Here is a 26,126-nt window from a genome sequence, read left to right as displayed (position 1 = left end):
TTGGACATTACACATTGAATCACTACTGCTCAATTATAATTCTAAGACGAAATTAATTTATCACATCACTTTGAATTGTGGGGATAACTATATTATCATATTACTTTGTGTCATTAGTGAAAACCGTAGTTTACTATTTTGTGGGCGAGACTCTCTTATATGGACGAAACAGTCAGAGGCGTCTGAGGGATCTCAAGGTTACGGCGCCAACTTCTGCGCTTAGTGCTAACGTACGATGGGTTCCCAAGGAATTTTGTACAAAACGTGATAATTAAGCAATTTTGTACAAAACGTGATAATTAATCTGTGGACGAACCAGTAAGGTATAAGATAACAGATCTCGGACTTGAGCACTAAAGCCTTTCATCCATTTGGCCAAAAATATTTCTGGCATTACAGCTGATGTCAGTTCGTGATGAAAACACCATATATTATTCCTAATTGAGACAAATTATGACAACTATCACGAACTGGATAATAAAAGTATCAGTAATACTGCTTGCAGGCAGATACTACAATATATAAGGAAGATTGAAAGTCCTACAGACTCCTACGTAGCCTTGGTTATGTGCATCGTGTCGTCATCCACAAGTAGCATTATATGTACTGAACAACCGAAGTGCACATAAACAATAATGAGACTACGTAGTCAAGGCTGAAAGAGTTTTTGACACTCTATCATGGCTCTGGCGTATGAATGATTTCCTCTACTGCATGCATTACCATTTAAGAACCTTTGAACCTATTTTTAAACTCGACAAGTTTTTGAACCACGTATAAGAAGTGTATCCATTATATTTCCTTGGTTTTGTTTAATATATTTCCAGTACATACTGTTCACTGATTGAATAATATTCTCAAGGTCACTAAACATTCGTTCACACTTCGTCCATAAATTAGTCTCGTCGTTCCTTAGGCTTCGGTTTATTGGCAAGATATCTTGTTTCAGACCTAACACAAGTCTCGACGCTTCAAGCCATAATCTAACTTACTTAGTGTCTCATGTTTATTTTACACACTGAACTAACACAACTTTAAAGCTCTTTGGAACCCAATCGAAGCTAACTACCTGAAGTATCTTATGTGTTGAGTTGTTCATTAAGTCATTTATAGAGTTAGTTAATGGAAAGTGCACGTATAATCTCTTCAAAATGGTCGTTTTGGCTCTTTTTTACTCCAATTGATGGTGAATCATGGTGATGTACACACTTGTATGTCGCATGTTAAATTTTATATATATTCCAACAACTTAACATGTTAATACGACGGTATATCAGAAGTAAAAATACGAGATTTTAGTAGAAGCTATATATTTCATACATGCTTATCCACAGATAAACTGTGATTGTGGACTAAATAAACGAAGGTTTGAGGTTGGTGACATACCAGTTCGTTAATTAATTCTATGCCTTACCTTATTTAGGTAAAACAGAGTAATTTAGGCTAGTAAGTGAACAACAAACAGAGTAGTTGGTGAATAGGCATGCACACAAACAAAGCACATATAGTAACATAAATATAGTCAACAAGGGCATGGATAAAAAAAATAAGTATATAGAAAGTCACGATTACTTGTAAGATATATAGAATTATTAGGAATGTAAGACGGACTCAATAGTCACATGGTGTCTGATTTATCAATATTTGTCCAACAATTAGAATACATCCATATAGGAGATGTGAAGGGTCACTATATCTTTACATTGTGCTCCACCTCGAAAGTCTTCGTCCTGGAGTTGTTCCAGAAGTAATTTACTTAAAAATAGCCACAAAATTCTCCCGACCCAGAACCCTGGACTAAAAATACACTTGGTGAGTTTTCAGACCTACGTGTGATCAGTATCTATAAATCATCCTACAAGAACTGAACGTATTCCAAACTTATTGGTCTTCGTTTCATGAATAAGTCCTCTATGTTCATGGTAGCCTGTAAGAAAATCTAAGATATGTTGAGCGTTGGTTAATTAATATAAGGTAGATGACTTGCTGAACAAGTCAGAACTCGTGGATGGAACTAGCTCATGGAGTTAACTAACTAACCCATAGAGTTAGAGTTTTTGTAAAATTGAGGTGTAATTACAATCAAATTTGGGATAAGCAAAATACAAAGTTTGAAACTAAGAACTGAACTTGTGACCTCCTTAACCATCACTTACATTTCAAAGTACTAACTAAAGCAGTTTGACTTTATTTTAAGTGGTGTTGTGACCTGATAAACGTCTGAGTAGTTATCATTGGAGTCAGAGCTGTTGCTTTATTACGGATTTGTAGTAGTTGTCATCGATGATTAACCAGTGAAACTTGGTAAAAAAATAGCATTTCATATACTTGATCGAATTCCATTTTGTAGGAACCACTGAGGCTACCTGAATACCCAAACCAAAGCACGCTAATTCGCATTTGAACCTATAGACCGCAAATTGACAGAGGGTTGCTTTGACTAGTGAGCCACTTTCCCACTCGGAATAACTAAATACTCACTGAACACAATCTTTTCTTGTAAATACTTGCAAGTTAAGAAGTGGTTTACTTTTGAATTGACTTTGTATTTAAACTAGTTATACCAGTAAAATCAATTTAGGTAAATACTATTGAATATCAAAGAAGGGCAGTTAATGTATTAATATTTGTAATAAGAAAGACCAAACATTAATATTATAGTTCGACAGAATGTGATGAAAAGATACATGTGAAGAAATACTGGTAGTCAAGACCTGGATGGAGATAAAAAAAATGAATGTATCTGTTCCACTGTGACCAATCCTGAGTTGTGCCACCCAACGTCTTCGGCTACTGATCGCGGTTGTCAAGCAGACCCTGACCAAGTAGTCTACGCCTACCAAAGTAACTCGGATCAGTAGACAATGAATTCTTGGGTTTCGCCATGTTTTTTTCGTAAATATTTTCGTGAGCATTCTAATTTTGCGCATTTAGTTAGTTTGTTTGCTGTATATTCGGTAATGTTGTTCAGTGAACTTACTGTTTGTGACGATTTACATTTTTGACAAACTATTTGCTATCTTTGCTTTTTATAGTATGCCTATCCACAATATTTCTTACCTGTTTCACAAAATTTGAGAAATGCTTGGAAGTCAAGTATTATGAGAACCTCACAGCCTACGCATATGCTCTGGTTTCAAAGATAAAATTTCAAACACAGATTAATATAGATGGGACTGATAGGTATTACGCACGCCATTTGATTGGCAGACGGACATCTCTGTCATATTAAAAATGGGCCAAGTTGACAAAATCCTAACAAGGTTTCTTAATAAGTGACGAGATTTCTCCAGATAACAACCTCTCAAGGCTGATGGTACTTTTAAATTAGATAGGTGTTGAAATTCCTCAGTCCGTATGATCGGTGTTCTGAAACGAAATTCTACATAAAGAGGGAGAGAAACAAGTCCCATGCATGCATCGGAATACTCTGCATTTTGCCAGTGTTTTCACCAAATAGCACGATGTCACTTACATAACTTTCTGTGAAGCACCTGAGTATTTTTCTATCGTTTCGTTAATGGATCGTTAACATTTGTTTCTTAATTGATGTTTTTCATTCTTCCTTATCTGACTTTTCTTCACTCATGAAAATGCTGGGAAACAGGTCTTCGCACTAGAGCATGATCGCAATTCAAGCATGTGCTGTAAAAGATGCAACAGTTTTCTGTCAAGCTTTTTTTACGATATTTGATGTGAATATAGTCTCTTTGTGTTGGTGTTGTAGATTTTCCAGTTGAACTTTGTCTCATATCAAGCTTGACGTTGACTCCTTAATATTAAGTGATATTTGATCATAATTGTAGGTCACCGTTTTCTGTTTAGTTGGTTGGGATGAAAATATACCCGCTTATTTGTTCAACGTTGTTCACAACTAATTCACCAGCTTGACTCGGCCTACCGACTTCAGGTCTAATGTCATCTCCCTCAATGATCGTTTCTGACTCCATGACTTTCCGAAGGTCATGAAGCTTCCAATGAAATGATGCAGAAGCATTAGCTTATATCTCCATCTTCGTAGGTTCTTGCTGTACCGTCTAGCTGGACAGCTCATAAACTATTACGAAAGTATTTAGTCTACTTTCAATCTCAGTGCTACATCCATATGTTTTGGTTTCATTTGTTTTTTGTTAGGAACTACTCACTTTCTCATCTCATACTCAAAAAGCGGCAGAACATTATTAAGGTGGTTTTATGAGTTCGTAGAATTAATCCGATTACTTTAGCTTTACCAGTCATCTTTTAAAAATTACCTTGTCATTCACTTGGTTCTGTTATAGAGCAAATATTTTTGTCATCAAGTAATTTACATACATATGATTGTGTGCATATGTTTGGAAGCCCGTTTGTATATATAGCTATAGCTTTGAAATATTATTACTAAAAATCAATAAAGAACGTGACTTATCACATGTTTTGGTATGGATAAATTGATTTATATTTATTGCTCCCACTGTTCGCCTTTATGAATATAAACGTTTCGGCTTTCAGCATCTTACCAACTAGTTTTTGTATATTGTGTTTTCTGCTCAAATCTCAAACTATTATTATCTTTCAGTATAATATAATTGGTTGTTTGTTGGCTTCACAGACAAACCAGCTGGCATATATTTCAATGTTTGCTGTTTTACACCATTAACATTAATTTTGATCACGTCACGAAGAGATTCTGATAGTCTGGGTAGAAATGAAGGAACACGCAATATTTTAAGGTAGTTGATGTTTATAGTTTATTTTACGCAAATTCTTTTATTCCAGGATGTTTCGCGTCGTAATATGATAAGGTAATTTTTATTACTATTTTGCATTAAGATATCTATCAATATTTTTTAGACCTATAAATTCAGTAATTGATGGTTCTTTATCATTTTTTGGCTTTGATTCTCGTGAAACTACTATTGAGGATTGGAATGAACGACGGTTGAGGTATTTAATAAAACGTTATGGAAGCATAAAAGGTGATCGTTTAACAGTTGTAAGTTAATCATAGTTTATTGAAATCACTATTGTTCTCAAGGATGTAACTACTAGTTGCTAATTAGTTGTTGCTGTGTTACGTTACAATACATTTGACATGTGTACCATTAATACGCTGCCTAAGAATTAAACCTTACATTCAGGTCTTAATTGATTGGAGAGCGATTGACCTACGAACGGATTTTCTGCAATCGCTTATGACTTCTTATTGTGTGAATTTTTGTGGTAATATTTTGTATATAAGTATGTCATTGTATTGCAGAAAAACCCTACTCTTCTATACATCAGTATCATGTTATAGTGTAACGATTTCAACAAATTCATTACGCTTAAAAACGTTGATACATGATATTAATGGGAAATGATTAAATATTCTGTCGACGTTAATTAACCATTATTGTTACGCATCTACGTTTACCTACTGAATTGAAGAACAGAAAATCTAATCCATGTCTCAAATTTCACAGTCAATTTATAGTTAATTTTTTTTTTTTAAATTATCCAAACATGTCATTCTGTCAAAATTAATAACCGAATGCGGCACAATAGTGCTCATGTTTTCGAATTTTTAAGAAAGTATTGATTTGATGTCCTATTTGCTTTTTTTGTTATTTATTATAGCTGACTGCCTCTCCAGCTCTATGCGATATATCGAGATCGTCGTTAAGACATCGTGTAAGTTACTATCGCTAAGTTATTCTTTATTACATGTTTATTTTTTTGTTACGTCTCATATCCTTTCAAAATTTCAGCTGGCTTCAAGTTCACATTCTGTACCAATGAAGATTATCAATAGACGAAAAGTACGTTATTATTATTATTATTATTATTATTATTATTATTATTATTATTATTATTATTATTATATTGAAGAGCAACAAAACAGGTGGGTAGAACACTTCAAAGAACTGTTGAATCGACCAGCTCCACTGAACCCACCCAACATCGAAGCAGCACCCACGGACCTCCCAATCAATGTTGGCCCACCAACAATTGAAGAAATCAGCATGGCCATCAGACAAATCAAGAGTGGCAAAGCAGCAGGACCAGACAACATTCCAGCAGAGGCACTAAAAGCAGACGTACCGGTAACTGCAAGGATACTCCACATTCTCTTCAATAAGATTTGGGATGAGGAACAAGCACCAACAGACTGGAAAGAAAGACTCCTGATCAAAATACCGAAGAAAGGCAATCTCAGCAAGTGTGATAACTACAGGGGCATCACTCTTCTCTCAATACCGGGAAAAGTCTTCAACAGGGTATTGTTAAACAGGATGAAGGACTGCGTAGACGCCCAACTTCGTGACGAACAGGCAGAATTCCGTAAGGATCGATCGTGTACAGACCAAATCGCAACTATACGGATCATTGTGGAACAATTAATTGAATGGAATTCATCACTCTACATCAACTTCATTGACTACGAAAAGGCATTTGATAGCGTGGACAGAACAACACTATGGAAACTTCTTCGACACTACGGCGTGCCCCAGAAGATAGTCAATATCATACAGAACTCATATGATGGATTACACTGCGAAATCGTGCATGGAGGACAGTTGACAAAGTCGTTCGAAGTGAGGACCGGTGTTAGGCAAGGTTGCTTACTCTCACCCTTTCTCATTCTCCTAGTGATCGACTGGATCATGAAGACGTCAACGTCTGAAGGAAAGCGCGGGATACAATGGACATCTAAGATGCAGTTGGATGATCTAGACTTCTCAGACGATCTGGCCCTTCTATCCCGAACGCAACAACAGATGCAGGAGAAGACGAACAGTGTAGCAGCAGCCTCAGCAGCAATAGGTCTCAATATACACAAAGGGAAAAGCAGGATTCTCCGATACAACACAGAATGCACCAATCGAATCACAATTGACGGAGAAGCTTTGAATGATGTAAAAACCTTTACGTATTTGGGCAGCATCATTGATGAACAGGGTGGATCTGATGCAGATGTGAAGGCGCGGATCGGCAAAGCAAGAGCAGCATATTTACAACTGAAGAACATCTGGAACTCAAAGCAACTGTCTGTCAGCCAACACCAAAGTCAGGATTTTCAATACAAATGTCAAGACAGTTCTACTGTATGGGGCAGAAACCTGGAGAACTACAAAAGCCATCATCCAGAAAATACAGGTGTTTATTAACAATTGTCTAAGCAAAATACTTCAGATCCATTGGCCGGACACTATTAGCAACAACGTACTGTGGGAGAGAACAAACCAGATCCCAGTGGAGGAAGAAATCAGGAAGAAGCGCTGGAAGTGGATAGGACACACAATGAGGAAACCATCCAACTGTATCACAAGACAAGCCCCCACATGGAATCATCAAGGCCAAGGGAAAAGAAGAAGACCAAAGAACACATTACGCCGGGAAATGGAGATAGACATGAAAAAATAAACAAGAATTGGATGGAACTAGAAAAGAAGGCCCAGGATAGAGTGGGTTGGAGAATGCTGGTCAGCGGCCTATGCTCTATTGGGAGTAACAGGCGTAAGTAAGTAAGTAAGTATTATATTTAAGACTATCATGACTATTTTTTGGCATTTTTGACAATGTTAAACTATTTTAAAATGTTACTATTTTTGAAGGATTAGTGACTTTATTTCTCTGATTAAATCGAATTTACTGACGTAAGTTTCCATTTAATGATTGATTTAAAAATAAAAAATTCTACTCTAAAATATAAACACTTACCGTTTAAGAAATTTGAAGTATCACTTTTAATTTACTTAATAACAAAGAAAATAAAAAAAAGTGCTGGAACGTACAGCTCGTGGAAGCAATCACGCTACGACTAAGGATAAGATGTTCACTTATACCCTTGTTTGATTGTCGGGTCTCACTGCAAATCAATGAGAATTGAAAAAAGTGGATTGTCTAGAGTAAATTTCGTCGGAAGTGAACCTATATCCGATTCAAAGTTGCTAAAGTTTGCAGAAGCCATTTTACCACTGGGTTTTGATATGATTCTCGACTTTCTACGACGCCTATTCAACTTTAAACTACCAAAATCTGAGATAACGTCTTCCAACTATGCAAACGAATTTGTTTGTTAAAACATATGGAAAGACATCGGAGTTTTGGATATTTATACTTGCAAATCGTTGAAACTACTTCATTGGAATACTCTAATCTTGAGTACTGTCTAATATCTTTAAAAGAGAATAGTAAGAAATCTTTCGGGATCGATTATACAATTCATAAAATCAGAATAACTATTTTAACTTTTATATTTATTGTATCTTGTAAAATGCCACAATGAAAATCTAAGAATTTAAGTTTATTTCTATTTTTTGCATTTAAGTCTCTTATCTATGAATATCATCTTATACCAATTCTTTATGTTTTAGGTTTCTTTTGCTAATTCTTCTGTCGTGCCACCGATTGAATCTCAGAGACCGGTTTATCTACGTGAAGTAAGTCATTGTCATTAAATTCATAACTTTCATGATGGCAGATGTTCGAAATAAATGTGATTTTGTGGACAATAAGCAAAGGTGATTAACTTTTTAGAAACTAGTTTTGTTTTTGTTTTTTCATTGGATAGATAGAAACAGTATACTGTGTAACTCTTTGTATAAAGGCCAATGATAATAATACCTTGCTGTCCAAACCGAAGTAATGGAGGTTTGGTTCGAATCTGTGGCCTGCTGGTTAGGAGCTAAACTCTACAATCAATAAACCATTGCTCTATACGTGTAATTCGACAGTTGAGCTGTAGCTTTGTATCATATAACTAACCAATAAAACAATTTTTTGCTTTAATAACTGCTATATCCTTTAAGAACGATAGTTTGATTCACATTTTGTTAGGCTCTTATTTACTTAATTGATCGTATAGTCTTGACTTAATCTTTTTATTTGTATTTCTTTTCAGTTGAGTAGTATCACGAATTTTAGTCTCCCAGTTGCACCTGCTGCAACTTCTACTCATAAACCGCACGCAATGAAAGTTATCCTATCAGCTATGTGGAATCGTCGAATGTTACGAACTCGTAAAAAGTTGGAAGGCATTGAAGTGAGTTGAAGATTTTGTCTATTAAATGAATTCATATTTCAACTCACGAACAATTTTCTTATATAAACATCCAGTGGTTTACATGTTTAATTTCAGTAGATTCGTAATATCGCTCAACCGTCTTCCAATGTATAAGTTAATCGGCTCTCCTCAGTAAGTGACATGATTAGTCAATAAATTACTGCTTTGATTGAGTTCAAGTGATCTTTTCGTTTGATTTTCGACTTGACTCTTTTTCTGATTGTTGCATAAACTAAATCCTCGAGATCAGATCAATGATTATATCATCTAAACAAAGATTTTCAGTGAATTTGCCCATGAAACAAGAATTTATTTTGCTCATTATATGTATATCATAATGGCTTTGGATTGTTAAGGCCAGTAGTCACTCAATCCAGTAATGTTTGATATCTATTTATTTCCATAACATTGTTCCAACTGGATAGATCGATTTGTAAACAACATCTACTTTACATTTTTGGATAACCGAATTGGGATTGCTGGAAAAATGCTTTGTGTACGAATTAAGTTTTCTCTTAGAAGTGATCAAGAATTGCGTTGTCAATAGGCTGTTAGCTAGGTGCTTCTTTATGAACTTGTAACCAATCGTTTCTTTGCAAGTTTGATTACAATCAAATATTACCTATATGCACTCTTTATGCATGTTCTCATAGCATGAAGTTCCATCCGGAACCTAACTTAAAACCATCAAATCCCATGGAAACCACCTAACCTTCAGCCCACTGATTCGGAATAAAGTGGTCAATGTTTTCAACTGCAACTAGTTCACAATATAGCACGATGACCATCTGATACCGTCGACGGTACTTGTCACACATCTGACATGACTAGACTCCACCAATAATGACTTGTTACTAGAACTTGAGAGGTTCACCTAGAAGCAAGTCTCTAGTAAGCACAACGTTACATCTTGATCGGAGATTTTGTGAATATTTATTTGATAAATAGGCAGAATAGACTAATGTCAGCTGAGGATACTGTTGAACAAGTGAGTTGTGAGTGAGTGTGTCCTCCAGTGAGATAAACATATATTTTGTTATAGGGTATTTTATAATGTATTTTTCTTTTTTTTTCTAAACTATTTCTCTTCTTTATAGGTTAATGACACTGGATTTGAACGCTTTCATTCAGCTCCAACTGGTAGAATATTCTTATTAGATACAACAGATACTCATTTTAACAATGATAAGTGGGTAGCTCTTAAAGATGCTAAAAATGAAGAAACACCATTTCTAGCTGTATCGTCAACAATACCAGTCGGTGGTGAAACTAGTGTTAATACTGTTAATGATAACAGTCATAATGATATAATCAGTTGTGATGCTTCAATGGAGCAACAGAAATCAAATGATATTGTCGATGGTCATAATGATAATGTTATTATTTCCCAATGTAGTCCGTCATCATTTGATCTACCTGCTACATATTCATTTTTTCAACATTCCAGTAGTTCTGCCAGTGAGTGTTTTTATTTTCAGGATTGATAATATCAGTTATCAATTTTTTCCCTCTCTCACCAAAATAAAATATTTTAGCTTCTTATAAAAATATCATGAAGATACTTAGAAAATTCCCACCATGTATATTAGAACAAGATTTATAAGCGAACCATTCAGTTAGATCGTCATCAGGCTTTACTCCAATAGACATGGATAATTGAAAATATTAAGCCAGTTAAGGCAGTTTATGACACTTAGTTGACAATGGTCATGTGGTAGATAAAAGCGAATCATTTCGAGTAATCTATTGTATAGCTTCATCGTTCCCTAACGGAATGACTGTTTCGTCTTAATATGGGACTTAACAGTGCGCACCCACGACCGTTGTTATTTTAGTGTCCATTAACCCAAGCTTAATTTACTTCTCATGCTGAACTACTGACTACAATTTACTTACGCCTGTTACTCCCAATGAAGCATAGGCCGCCGACCAGCATTCTCCAACCCCACTCTGTCCTGGACCTTCCTCTCCAGTTCTATTCAATTTTGTTCGTTCTTCTCATGTCTGTTTCCATTTCTCGACGTAATGTGTTCTTTGGTCTTCCTCTTCTCCTTTGGCCATGAGGATTCCAAATGAGGGCTTGCCTTGCGGCGCAGTCGCATGCTTTCCTCAATGTGTGTCCTAACCACTTCCAGCACTTCTTCCTCATTCCTTCCTCCACTGGTATCTGGTTTGTTCTCTCCCACAGTAGGTTGTTGCTGATAGTTTCTGGCCAACGGATCCGAAGTATTTTGCTTAGACAACTGTTAATAAACACTTGTATCTTCTGAATGATGGCTTTCGTAGTTCTCCAGGTTTCTGCCCCAAACAGTAGAACTGTCTTGACATTTGTATTGAAAATTGTGACATTGGTGTTGGCTGACAGACAGTTGTTTTGAGTTGCAGATGTTCTCCAGTTGTAGATATGCTGCTCTTGCTTTGCCGATCTACATCTTCACATCTGCATCAGATCCATCGTGTTCATCAATGATGCTGTCCAGATATGTAAAGGTTTTTACATCATTCAAAGCTTCTCCGTCAAGTGTGATTCGATTGGCGCATGCTGTGTTGTATCGGAGAATCTTGCTTTTCCCTTTGTGTGTGTTGAGACTTGCTGCTGCTAAGGCTGTTGCTACACTGGTCGTCTTCTGCATTTGTTGTTGCGTGTGCGATAGAAGAGCCAGATCATCTGCGAAGTCTACGTCGTCTAGCTGCATTCTAGCTGTCCACTGTATCCCATGGTTCCCCCCAAATGTTGACGTCTTCATGACCCTGTCGATCACTAGGAGAAAGAGAAAGGATGAGAATAAACAATCTTGATTAACACCGGCCTTTACCTCGGACGAGTCTGTCAATTGTCCTCCATGCACGATTTTGCAGTTTAATCCATCATGGGAATTCCGTATGATATTGACTATTGATAAGTCTTGTCGATTGAACGCTATATACGATTCCTAAGCTATTCTGGTAACCCGCAAGCTAGGACTACACAGCGACTTGAACACCAGGGAGGAGACGCGAAGTATGAGAGAAAATACTTTACTCCAAGGTTCATTCTTGTGAAGTTTCTAAAAATCTCCACAAAACCCATTCTGATAATAATCAATTGCTCACTAGTGACTGACTTCAGAAGATACTTCTGGAGTTCTAGTGAGAAGCCGTTACCAGTGGAGTTCAACCAGGTCTGTTGTGAGATATCAGCTCACTGAAGACAATGGTGTACGGTGGCGCAACTTCGTGGATTGGTTGAAGTTAGACATTAACGCCGTTGGATGCCGGCTCAGTGGTCTAATGGTTAAGTGCTCTCGCGCAAAACCAGTAGGTCCTGGGTCCGAGTCCCGTGGGGTGCCGGGTTGTGCATGCGCACTACTGAGGAGTCCCATACCAGGACGAAACGGCCGTCCAGTGCTTCCAGGTTTTCCATGGTGGTCTAGCTTCAATTGACTCATGATTTCAACCTGTGAAATTTCGAATTTATTACAACACAGAGCCTGATGAAAAAGTGATCAAAAACGGTCGTTGGCGTTAATACACTTTGTTACAAAATTACGACATATTGAAAGTTGGATTATCACAAATAGGTCATTTTCATTACAAACATAGCCAACCTAGTGTTCAATATATTTCAAGTTATCAACTTGAGTTTTGGCTATGATATTTATGAAATAAAAAGATTCACGTTAGCAATATGTAAAAGTCAAGTGTGGTAAAGTTGACAAGGGACTTAATGAATACCTTTCTACCCATAACTTCACTTTAAACATTAAATCTGTGGTTTGATTTGTTTGTTTCTCTTTATTAGCTCGAGAAATAATCGGAGAAAATCGCCCACGAACAAGTACCACAGTATCACCGATAAATTTTCGTCCTAGTCCAGTAGTAATTCCATCTCTTTCAAGGCGTTTAACTGAAAGCTTATTGACTCCAACACGTTGGGCTTCAGCAATTATCTATCCGCATAAAGATAATTTTACAGAAGATATTTTTCGTAATAAAACAACTGAATATATAGAGTATAGGTAAGTTGTCTTTATTGATCTCGACTGTGTGCATATTTTGTTATTCGTAAGAGTATGGTTTCTGTCATTATTGATTGAATAATTTAGGTCAGCTTGTTTTCCTTGAAATCTCAGATTTTATTCTCACTAAATATAAATCGTTAAGATCCCTGAATTTTAGGCTGAACTGAATTATTAATTATTAGTATAATGGTATATTCAACAATGAATGATGAATTAGGCTCCACTTCGAAATAACCTCATCTGATTTCGTTGTGTACGAGAAGGATCTCTTTATTAGTATGTTCTACAAACTTTGCTGAGATTGACATTTTACCACTATTCTAGAATAAGTAACTTGAGAAAACTATATGGTTCCCAGAATTTGAAGATAATACATTGATGGGGTCCATATCAATTATCAAGTTAAAGAGGGATAGTTATGAATCCTCCAGTGCTTCCAGGCTTTCTGTGGTGGTCTAGCTTCAATTGACTCATGATCTCAACTATTGAAATTACTACAATATATATATATTGATGATACAGAACACAATTCAATAACTTAAATCTTGGTGAGTTTATAGCTATCATTACCAAGGTTAGACATAATGATTCCAAGTATACTGAACATTGAGTAGATTGTCAGTAGTAAGATAACGATATAATAGTATCACATCTGACGTTTCGTAATTCAGTGTAAGACACTTCTTCAGAGAGTACCTAACTTTTATTTATTTAAATTTATTTCTACTACTCTATTACTAGTCTTTCTCAACTTTTTTTTGTAAAAATAATCTTAATTAGGTCGTTTTTTTAGTTTTCGATCTTCACTTATATTTTCACTATTCTATGAATAATTTTGTTTTATTTATTTAATTCGAAAACAAACAATATTCAAATGTAGACCATATTTTACATATTGGATATCATTTATTCATATATTGATTTTTATTGCTGGTTCAATCGGTTACGGATTTGCACCAATTGGTTTGGGGATAACTACACGTATTGTTGGCAAAGTGTTACTGCCCACATTGACTATTGATCAAGTTTGTTGGATAGAATATGAAAATTTATGGATAGGTCCAAGGCAAACAGATTTAGTCCGATTAGGTGCACGTTTTCCGCCTTGTATGCGATTCGATCCAGTATTACATGATTCAGTGATTAAACGTCAAAAGAAATTTGATCGTGCGTAAGTTTCTTCATTTAATAATTGAACAATTTGTAAGTATTTCTATAAATTCCAAACTGTATAAGCATTACAACTTAATTTAGTTAAGCAGCAGGGTTGGTAAAAATAATTCTACTTGGTTTATTAAACCTTAACCCACAATTGTTATTGATAGACCATAAATACGGAATCATTATGTATGGTTTTGGGTCCGAGTCCCGAGTGCGGGATCGTGTGTGTGCACTGTCTAGCAGTCTCATACTAAGAAGAAACGGCCATCCAGTGCTTCCAGGTTTTTTATGATGGTCTAGCTTAGATCAAGTCATGAATTCAACCATTAGATTTTAAAAATGTCTACCCATGAAATGTAATTTAAAAAACCATTTTAGCGAAATCCTAAATGTTGTATATGAACTGATCTCTGACTGTACGAAATGTAATAGAAGGATCATCATCAGGTTCTACAGTTATAAGTCCACAATTTTGTTATTTTACAAAGGCCAAAGTACACCATGCATTAATGGATTTAATAATGTTATATGTTGAAAATGGTGAACTTTTACATCTATTGCGACATATACACTTCAAAATTGTGTTATTTGTAAATTAGAAAGGTCATTCAATAAAGGTCAGAATGATTTGCAGTAGTGCCTATTATACTGATTGTGATTTGACACGTTATAATTCGTTACTAACTTATTAAGTCGATTGTTATTATTCGTACTACGTAATCTAGTATTGTAATCTTTCTATTACATCATTTTGGTTGTTCCTTGTTCACATTTCCTCATGGAATTTATACGATTTTACAGCTTGATAATAAATTCGTTGACAAGAGATCCCTTCACTGAACTTATATATAGGTTTGGTAAGCTATAGTGAGCATGTATACTATTCACTTAACTAAAGTTATCTCCCGTATATTAATTTCTCGATCATTGTTTACTCATTTGACAATGCACCTTAGTATCCAATCTTATCATGTTCCTCAGCCTAATTCGATTGACCCGAATGTTAGAAATAAAAATAACCGTGAAGTAGTAGATTATATGATATAAATACCATAATTTTCATAATGTGTATTTGCTTAGGTGTTTATGTATGAGTTGATTTTTTTCTTCACTTTTCTTCTATAGTTCGGGATGTTGTATTCGTAATGATGGTGGTGGTTGTTATCAGACGCATAGAGAAGTATGCTCTCGTACACTAGCTACATGGCTTCATTATGAAACAGTTAATTTCAGTAAGCCACAAACTAAAGAACTACTTTCGACTAATATTGCAGATCGTGAAATTCACGTACATATATTGAAGGCTTCTCATCCTGAAAATAATTCTCACAGTCATAATAATAATATATCAAGTATTATACATTCTCTACGTTCAACACGACTTGTTGGTCAAGCTGGACCTGTATGTGGATTAGATCCAGATTTTTGTGCTCGACCACGTTCTATTGGAGCATTTGCTTGGTCCGAGACAGATGTTACTAAATGGCCTGTAAATGTAAACATATTTTGTCGATTTCTGTTTTTTTTTTACTCCGTATACCCCGTTAATCCCTTTTAAATATAGGTTCTGTACGACACCCAATATTCACAAGACAATGACAAACTGACTAATCCTCTACCTATCAACTAATGAATACGATACAACCATTCGTGGAAAAGCATCATACTGCAATACGTTGTATTCTGTTTCAGATGTTTAGAAGCAATAAGTGGTACCAAATAGTTTACATTCGAACGACTGAAGAAAATATGTCAGTGTGCTTAAAGTCCTCAGTAAATACCACTTTTTATTAATACTATCCATCTACTGGAATCAAAGTAAGCGGAAGAATAGTTGATTTAAACCCAGGGACAAAATAATCGAAGGTCAAATGTCCATATTCATTATGTCAGCTAAGTTTAAAAATGTAGTTATGTATATTTTGTCTGGAGTTCAAACTCAGTGGTTCGAAACATTGATATTCAATCATTGCTTAACGCTTTCGAACCCTCTCCAAGCAGTAGCATTTGAACTACTCAGTCTACTACAGAAAATTTATACGAGGACTTGGATTTATATTCTTGTCATTATTTGATGATTATGCTAATTTGAAAGTAATTTTATTCACATTCAGACTTGTCTTGTATTTTAATGCATTGGAAATTAACAGATGAGCTGAAAAAGATAGTTTTTTCCATTTGATAGGAGTCATCAAATATTGAATTAACTAGTCATTGAAGCTTTTGGTGGCAATGATAAACTTGAAAATATCGATATGGTGTCATTAACTGTGAAAATATTTTCTGTTAAGTTTATGAAACTATTTTGCTTCCCAATGATTCGAGTAGATGAATGTGTACTACTGAGGTCAGTTTTGTATCTTATCATCTAAATTCAAATAGTCAGTTCTACTGTCCCTATGATCTTACCTAACACATTTGTAACTTTGCTGTAAGGACTATGGTTCATGAATTGGATCATCAGTTTGAACTATGATCCACATTTGGCTATCTATTTCTCATTAGTTATTGCTAGCCACTTTACGAACAAATATCTGTACATTTATTACACAATTCTATTTACAGAACTAAAAACAACAGTTATTAGCCGTTTACTGTCAATTCATATCTCTGTATTAAACAGTTTTGAATATTATAATTCGAGTAAATATTACTGTTTTCATGAATGTACTATGAATGTTTTGTTCATTTTAGATTTGTGAATTACCTGATACTGTACCAAATATGGGTGGTTATGCACCACATATGGAATGTCAAGTAACTGGTCATCCATGTTGTTTAGGCATAAAAGGTGAATGCATTATGACTACACAAGAACATTGTGATTTTGTTCGAGGATTTTATTATCCAAATGCTGCACTATGTTCACAAGTAAATAAATTCAACTTGATAATAATGACAATTTATTTTTGAGAAGTAAAATTGTTCCGTTTTATCCCCTCACCCATACATTGCAACAATGTAAGAATGTTTGAGATTTGTTTCTTCACTGAATACAAAATATTACTTCAGGACTGATCTATGTCAACGCATATTGTGACTGTTGGGAATAGGTTAGCCCAGCATTTTATTTTTTGATGTGATGTATCTCGACGGAGATTTAAGAAGCTCGCTTTTTATTTACGAATATAGCACCATCTTTGGGACAGGCTAGATAATCGGCTGTTTGTCGTAAAGAAGAAGCTGTTCCACTCGTATTGCTTTAAGGCTGTGGGATATGGTTGATAAAAGCGAAAACTCGCGTAGGTTGTAATGATTTGATTAAAAGTGTCTACAAATGTTCCTTACATCTAATGAAATTATTAAATGCGTAATGCTGAGTTTTGCGTACTGTTTCATTTAAAAATGAAAAGCTGATCAGTGAGGTTGTAATTCATTATTCGTTGAGTGTCTTCTATGTCTCCCTAACTTTTTTAGTCTGACTTTTCTTCACTTCTTTCATGGTAGCTGGGTTTATTTTCTCTTTTGTTCTTACAAGAATTATCTACACCCATATTCTCATAAGTTGAATTTCTTTACTGATCTCTTTAGTTATTACTAATATTAATTACGATTGTTTCTCTGGTTTTAGGTGAATTGTTTAAATCAAATTTGTGGTATGTCACCTTTCATAAATAATGAATACCCAAATCAAATGTATCGAATATTCACTTCATTATTTCTCCATGCTGGGTAGGGTTTTATCGTCATTATTTGCTTTCAAATTACAGAATTGTATTTAAACCGTATAACTATATATGTATGATATGAAAATACTTTCTATCAAGAACTGACATCCAGCTGAGGAATCATTGAAAATTGGAATGTTCCAAACGACTATTTTGTCATACATTCTCGGTTATCTTTATGTTCCAGCAAGAAATTGTGACCATTGGGGTTCATTCAACTTAGGTAAGAGACATATCACAAATGTTGTAGTGAACACGAACACGAGTGGGGACAACCAAATGTATTTGAACACAAAATTACAGAATCTCTTAACAAAATCAGAGAACCATGCAATAGATTCTTCATTTGCAAAATGTCAGTCAGTCGTCTCAGACTTTACTGTTCCTTCCTTTCCACACCAATAAATCTCTGTTTTCATTCTCTTTTCTTTGATCTCCTTGACCTTCTGCCGCCAGACATTTCACTTTCGATCGATCATACATACTGCTTATATCTGTCGACATCAGTAGCACACACCACAATGGTACTGGATGGCGTTCTCTCTGTATCGTAAACTAATTAAAGTTATAGATGTGAACAATGGAATAATAACCTGGGTTCTTAAAGGCATCTTGATCCCTTGGATGTATGAAAGTTTTGGGTTCGATTTTCTAGTCGGATTACTCACTGTTGGGGAGTTTGTCTTTGAGAAAAAAAACATCTGCATACTTTATAATAAATGCTGTTTATCTCAAATCAGCTGAAGAACAACATCCAAATTGATAAGATGTCATGCATAAAAGCTTATGATTGCCAGCTAACACGAGATCCTTGTCTAGGATTTTCTGTTGAGTGCCTCTTATCACCTAACAATTATTATTTCCAAAGAACTCGTGACTAAATAAAAAAATATAAATCAGTCAACACAGTTTTATTCACTAGACAAAATAGACAGATTGATGTTACATTTGACTGCTTTAACTTGCTTTATTCATAAAAGTGTGCAAATATGAAGTCGGATTGATAAGAATCAATTGCATAGACATGCAAACTGAAAACGTAATAAAAATAGCGAGTCAGCCGTCTTATCTTAATGTGACATCATGATCCAAATCCTCTGAGCAAAAATTGTAGACCGTAGTTTTACTCTTGGTAAGCTTTAATAGCATCAGGATCTACCTTTCAATGGTAAGCAAAATCATGATTCTTCCAAACTGAAAACATTGGTCATTCACCGTCCGAACTGTGAAATTTAATGATTGTTTGGGACTGTGTTCGATACAGTTATATCACGTAATGACTTACCGAAGTAAAAAATGTCAGTTTCTTCCTGAATACTTTTTCCATCCATGTGCTATCGATTTTTTTCTAGTGTATTACATTTAATCTTGTCCCTTGGTGTTCAAATGATTTTTATGCGAGACTTGGAAAAAATGATTGGTTGGCATCGTATCACTTTAGTGTATATTTTATCCGGTTGTATTGGAAGTTTAACATCTGGAATATTCTTACCATATCAAGTAAGTCATTTGATTTGATTAATAAATGGATGTAAACCTAGATTTGTTTAAAATAATTAAATCTAAATAAACACTGAAGAGGATTTGTTGCTCTAGTAGATGCTTTTGGTAGTGTTTAATTCCGAAACTTCTGTTATCCCTATTGACCATATCACTAATCCCTTCACTTAGAAGTGAGCTTTCTGATTATTTAATGAACATTAAATCATTCTATCATGATGGCTATCTACCAACCAGACAAGAAAAAAAGAAAGAATAAAGTCTCTAAGGATATGAAATTTGGTCTGTTTAACTGTCTATCCGTTCGCTTTTATGACCAAACAAAAATGTAGTTTTAAACGTTAAATTAAAAGCTTATTCCCAATAAATAAGGTGAATTTTTTTCGAATTCGGTAACAATTTGCTGTACCTTTTACCTTAATTATTTGATCTTATCTGTCTCGAATAGCATGGGATGGATTTTCTTGAGAAATACGTTTGTGTGTTGGAGTTCCAACAGAAGAGTTTCTTCAATAATTTTAGGTGACTAAAATTATAAACATTATTGAATAGAATTATGACTAATTAATTGTATTAAAAATGTAATCGTTTGTAAAATAAAGTTCTATCTATTTTAATGTTTGAGATCAATTGAAGCTAGACCACCATGGAAAACCTGTATACGGCTATCCAGTGCTTCCAGGTTTTCCATGATGGTCTAGCTTCAATTGACACATGATCTCAACTATTAAAATTAATATAATATCCACAAAATCCACTACCGATTCTATCTATTAGTTTTTTAAAAAAACCCAATTATTTGATGAGTTCAAAATGAGGCAACGAATTGACATCCCAGATTAAATTTATTTTACCTCATCAGAATGGAGTTAGAATATGTAAACATTAACGAGGTAATTGATTTCTTGATATTACGTTGTTCTATTCCTTTAGAAAATGGAAGTAATTAATGACAATATGACTTGGAGATGTACAGAATATCGTATAATGAGGTGTAGGTTGTGTTGCCATATGAACTATGGATCGTACTTCTAAGCGTATGATTGATTGACGGAGAGATGTGCGGTTCGAGTTTTAAACGTTAACTGCTCTAACCTAAAATATCACAACAGTTATTCAAGTAATGATTTTAAAATTTAGTTGTTCACTAAACCTATCGACTTCATACTTGCAATTTTAATGAGAATTCGATTAGCTAACTTAAAATTAACCCGGCTACACATATGTGACTGTGACGACGGACCACCGGTGAACTCGAGGAAGCTGTAAGAGGCACAGAAGAAGCCGAAGACGTCCCATCCAATCACCTTTCGGAAGAATGTTCTAGAATTCCAATGTGTAGCTTCTTGATTGGATAATGCTAATAACCCACTGTATGCGGATTGGAAGACTAATGATGATTTCGTTCTCACTAAAAACTATAAATACCTGACAATTTTGTACTATGATTGACACTGTTTGGAATAATATTCCTTTCGTTAGTCTTCTGTCTTCTTACTGGAAGGGTTTTGGTGTTCTAGTGCTCAGTTATTCGCGATATATCGAAAAATCAGCTTTTTCAAGATATAACAGTGACACTATGCTTCCTATGGACGAATTTCATATATGAATGTCACCCACCTAAAATGACTAATCTAACACATATTAAACATATTCAAATGAAGAATACATCATTAGTCTGACTGAAACGTATTGTGTTATAACAAACAGCAAGGTTATGGAAATATATGACAAGATACAGAAGTTTCATCGTGCGCAACCATGACCCAGATAAATAAATTATTTTATTTATTACATAACTACTAGTACAAATGAATAAATTAGGGTTAGTAAGTATATAAAAAATTAGGATAGTCGGATAACGAATTATGAACTAGTCAGAGATTGATTCAAAAAATTAAATGGCTACATAATTAAACACCAATCGTTCTTACCTACTTGCGCCTGTTACTCCTAATGGAGCATAGGCCGCCGACCAGCATTCTCCAACCCCACTCTGTCCTGGACCTTCCTCTCCAGTTCTATTCAATTTTGTTCGTTCTTCTCATGTCTGTTTCCATTTCTCGACGTAATGTGTTCTTTGGTCTTCCTCTTCTCCTTTGGCCATGAGGATTCCAAATGAGGGCTTGCCTTGCGGCGCAGTCGCATGCTTTCCTCAATGTGTGTCCTATCCACTTCCAGCGCTTCTTCCTGATTTCTTCCTCCACTGGTATCTGGTTTGTTCTCTCCCACAGTAGGTTGTTGCTGATAGTTTCTGGGCAACGGATCCGAAGTATTTTGCTTAGACAACTGTTAATAAACACTTGTATCTTCTGAATGATGGCTTTCGTAGTTCTTCAAGTTTCCGCCCCAAACAGTAGAACTGTCTTGACATTTGTATTGAAAATTGTGACATTGGTGTTGGCTGACAGACAGTTGTTTTGAGTTGCAGATGTTCTCCAGTTGTAGATATGCTGCTCTTGCTTTGCCGATCCGCGCCTTCACATCTGCATCAGATCCATCGTGTTCATCAATGATGCTGTCCAGATATGTAAAGGTTTTTACATCATTCAAATCTTCTCCGTCAAGTGTGATTCGATTGGCGCATGCTGTGTTGTATCGGAGAATCTTGTTTTTCCCTTTGTGTGTGTTGAGACTTGCTGCTGCTAAGGCTGTTGCTACACTGGTCGTCTTCTGCATTTGTTGTTGCGTGTGCGAGAGAAGAGCACCAATTGTTCTTGGAATCATTTGATGGGTTGTATTGATAGAAATATATTTTTATTCCCTAATCATTAGTTGCCAAAGTGTAGTGAACTAAACTACATCATTTTATTTATTCAGATTGTTTCGATCCACTTTTCTCTGATTTATTTATTTGAACACATAAATATTGGTACAAGAGAGCGCCAATATATATGCGCCACACACTATCAAAATCATTCATGCACTCAATTTGTTTTCAATCTAGAGATGTATTTCGATTAAAAAACTCATTATTATTAACACTATTATTGATAAACCAGTCAGTTTATTTCATTTTGATTGTTTTTTTGTACTACGGGGATTTTTCTTTTCCTTAGGTAGAAACTGGACCTACAGGTGCACAGTTCGCTTTACTTGGTGTCACTTTAGTTGATTTTATACATTGTTGGAATTTTTTAGCACATCCATGGTATGCATTACTAAGAAATATTTTACTGGTATTTATATTATTCACATTTGGTTTGTTACCATGGATTGATAATTATGCAAATGCTGGTAGTTTTCTATCTGGTATTTTATTATCATTTATTTTATTACCATTTCGTGGTTTCATTTATCCACCTGTATCTCTTAGTGCATCCATAGCTACATCAGTTAATCAAAATATATTTGATAATAATTATTATAATACACCTATAACATCACCAACAACACCATCTATTCTATTTAATTTCAATTTACCTGATATAAATCGTAAAAGTTGTACATCATTACAACATCATTCCTCTATGCATCCACAATATCTTCAACAACAATTACAATTACAACAACAAAATTCTAAATGTCATCATCGTTGTTTTATTATTATATTATGTTCCATTCTATGGTTAATATTATGTATTGGTTTAATTCTTATGTTTATATGGGGTCCAATTATTAATTGTCGATATTGTAATTATTTTACATGTTTACCATTAACATCAAATTTTTGTGATAATTTACAAGTTAATGTAAAACAACGATCTGATTGTATTTTACCAAATTGGATTTAACACAATTTATTTTGTATCAGAATTATAATCATTTCAATAATTGCTATCATAAGTCAATTGAAGCTAGATTATCATAGAAAACGTGGAAATGACCATCCAATGCTTCTAGATTTTCCATAGTGCTCTAGCTTCAATTAACTCATGATCTCAATTATTGAAATTTTCATAATGTACATCTTCATTATACAATATTGATCAAATATCATGACGTTTTAACAGATACATTAAAGTAATTTGTTTTTTATTTTATTAAAATAAACTATTTTGGGAAAACCATTTTTTAGGTATCTCTTCTTCCTTTGTGTGTGCGTGCAAAGACACCACTTTTGTTTGTATTGTTGAATATTCAGTTTATAAATATAAATTTCGTATATCATATTGTGATTGCTTTTATCATTATAATTTTATGATTATAAAATTTCTGTTCTTAAATTGAATTAGGATTGTTGTTATCTTATACTCTATATTTTCTCACATACTAAACTGTAAGCATATTATAGGGAAAATATTTAATACTGATGATATCTCCCCATTGAAATGACAGACTTGATTTTAATCAGAGAGGGATTCTGTGGATATTATAGTAGTTTAATAGTTGAATTCATGAGTCAATTGGAGCTAGACCACCATGGTGGGTGGTGACGCGAATTCCTGGATTGTTAGAAGTTACACATTAACACCGTTAGATGCTGGCTCAGTGGTCTAGTTGTTAAGCGACCGCACGCGAGACTGATAAATCCTGAGTTCGAATCCCGCGTGGTAGGGTCTTGGATGCACACTACTGAGGAGTCACATATTAGAGTGAAACGGCCGTTCAGTATTTCCAGGTTTTAAACGGTGGTCTAGATTTCATTTTGTAAATCAAAATTTGTTCATAAAAAGACACTATATATGTATTTTCGAGTTGTCAAATCAATCTAGCTTAGGCGAAGAGAAGAAACGTAGTTCCGTGTCCACATGCTTGATAATACTTACTCCTGTTACCCCTCGTGGAGGAGCATAGGCCGCACACCAACATTCTCCATCGAACTCTGTCTATCCTTTGTAGTTACTGTTATATCCTGTGAAGATTAAGTTACAGGTAACTTCCGAGGGCTATTCATGGACTAATATTCTATAAATATTCTTATTGTATAACTATTCAACAATTACATTATGTATATTTATATTCCTTTTATGATAAGCTTTATTTTGACCCATAACTTATTATTGTACGATTTACGGTTCTTAAGTTATGTTCAGTTTATTAACTAATGCCTCCCACATTCACAGCCACTTTTTGGCTTATTTGTGTACAAATGTTATTTCCTATTTTATGGTACGTTGCGGTCTGTCTGGTTGATATATAAACCAAGTATGCCTGAAATAAACGATCTGCTCTGATTCGGAAGCTGGTATTGTGTTCTGGACTCAAGTGGAAGGGCTCGTAGGACATAGGACCAATAAGGACGCTAAACTGCCCACACCGGTTGAACGTCATTGGTTGGCCTAGTGTGAAGATTCGTATAAGTCGTATTCGGATTGGTAGATAAATCGTGCGATAGAAAAACCAGACATCCAAGGTCATAACAATTGGCGACGGGGATTTTGGCAACAAAATAATAATAATAATAATACAACAAGTGGTGACTCAGATTTTGGAAATAAATTAGCGGTTATAATTGCCGGTGATTTTTGGAGCTAATATTATTGGCAGTAAAAAAATGTCGATTTCCTTAGAACAGTTGCAGTTATTATTACAACAACAGCAGCAGCAGATGTTAGCTTCTCAACAGAAACTCTTGGAAACACTTTTGGGGAAACTATCTATCCAACAAGAGATTCCAGAACATAAAAGTATTGAGTCATACCTTAATCCAGTTTCAGAATTTATATTTGATGCAGACAATGGTCACACTTTTGAAGCATGGTTTGGTAGAATTGAAGATATTTTCTGAGTTGAATTTGCTGCTATAGATGATGCAAAGAAAGTTCGGCTGCTATTACAGAAACTTGGTCCTAATGAGCATCAAAAGTATAAAAACCATATTCTGCCTAAACATCCGCGAGAAGTTAATTTCGATGAAACTGTTAACATCCTAAATAAAATGTTTTGTGAACAGTCGTCTTTATTCCGTATCCGGTATAACTGTCTACAGCTGACTAAAAAGGCTGATGAAGATTATACTACGTACGCCGGAAGAGTAAATTTACAAGCAGGACGATTTAAATTAAATGTATTAACCAGTGATCAATTTAAATGCTTATTATTCATTTCTGGTCTGAACTCTCCTGTTGATGCTGACTTTCGCATGAAGTTGTTATCCCGTATGGAACATGGTGATGAAATGACGTTACAAACTATCACCACTGAATGTCAACGATTAATAAACCTAAAACAAGATACAGCTATGCTGGAAACCAAAAGTGCTGCGCCATCGAATTCGGTTCATGCTGTTAAGACAGGTCAAAAACAAAATAGTACCAGAAGTCGTAAATATCACTCGAAAACTCCTAAACCTGCAACTAAGTGTTGGTATTGTAGTGCATGGCATTTCTCAAGATTTTGCCGGTTTAGAAATCATAGATGCACTATATGCAATAAAGTTGGCCACAAAGAATTAGTCTGCCGAACTAGAGAAAGTTTAAGATCAAAACGAACCAGACGTCCGCACCAGTACGAAAATAAGTATATAAACAGCGTATATTCTACACTGGCTCTAAGCGTAGCGAATAAAAGAAGATATGTGGAATTAATTGTTAATGGTGTTCATATTCGATTGCAATTGGACACAGCGTCAGATATCATACTAATCTCGAAACGAACGTGGTATTTAATTGGGTGTCCGAAAGTATTACCAACAGAGCACACTGCACGGAATGCGTCTGGAGATATATTGAAACTTGTGGGAATGATAAAATGCTCTGTTAAATTCCGAGGTAATTACTTTACAGGAAATTGTTACTTAACGAACAGACATGAGTTAGACCTTATTGGTATAGACTGGATAGATAAACTAAATTTATGGGATGTACCATTAAATGAAATATGCAC

General features: G+C 34.9%; 1 protein-coding gene across 4 annotated transcripts; it reads left to right on the top strand.

Annotated features, from left to right (window-relative positions):
- The first annotated feature begins 184 nt into the window (after positions 1 to 184).
- On the top strand, positions 185 to 24,495 carry RHBDF1_1 (Inactive rhomboid protein 1). Of its 4 annotated transcripts, XM_051216425.1 has the most exons (17): positions 185 to 1,074; positions 1,114 to 1,211; positions 4,559 to 4,712; positions 4,759 to 4,784; positions 4,834 to 4,975; positions 5,599 to 5,652; positions 5,730 to 5,780; positions 8,340 to 8,405; positions 8,867 to 9,007; positions 10,126 to 10,486; positions 12,810 to 13,026; positions 13,910 to 14,200; positions 15,316 to 15,679; positions 16,885 to 17,061; positions 17,762 to 17,862; positions 19,211 to 19,358; positions 22,418 to 24,495. In XM_051216425.1, exons 4-17 carry the CDS (start codon positions 4,777 to 4,779, stop codon positions 23,090 to 23,092), a joined length of 2,796 nt encoding a protein of 931 aa, XP_051067016.1. In that variant the 5' UTR covers positions 185 to 1,074; positions 1,114 to 1,211; positions 4,559 to 4,712; positions 4,759 to 4,776; the 3' UTR covers positions 23,093 to 24,495. The 4 variants fall into 4 exon arrangements, with proteins under 4 accessions (XP_051067016.1, XP_051067017.1, XP_051067018.1 ...); XM_051216427.1 differs by lacking the exons at positions 185 to 1,074; positions 1,114 to 1,211 and having other exon boundaries at positions 4,486 to 4,712; positions 15,316 to 15,685; positions 22,418 to 23,501; XM_051216428.1 differs by lacking the exons at positions 185 to 1,074; positions 1,114 to 1,211 and having other exon boundaries at positions 4,486 to 4,712; positions 17,762 to 17,786; positions 22,418 to 23,468.
- The last annotated feature ends 1,631 nt before the right edge of the window (positions 24,496 to 26,126 follow it).

The sequence above is a fragment of the Schistosoma haematobium genome, chromosome 4, assembly GCF_000699445.3.
Source record: "Schistosoma haematobium chromosome 4, whole genome shotgun sequence".
Taxonomy (NCBI): domain Eukaryota; kingdom Metazoa; phylum Platyhelminthes; class Trematoda; order Strigeidida; family Schistosomatidae; genus Schistosoma; species Schistosoma haematobium.
Note: the sequence above shows the minus strand (reverse complement) of the source record. Positions and strands in the feature narration are given on the sequence as shown.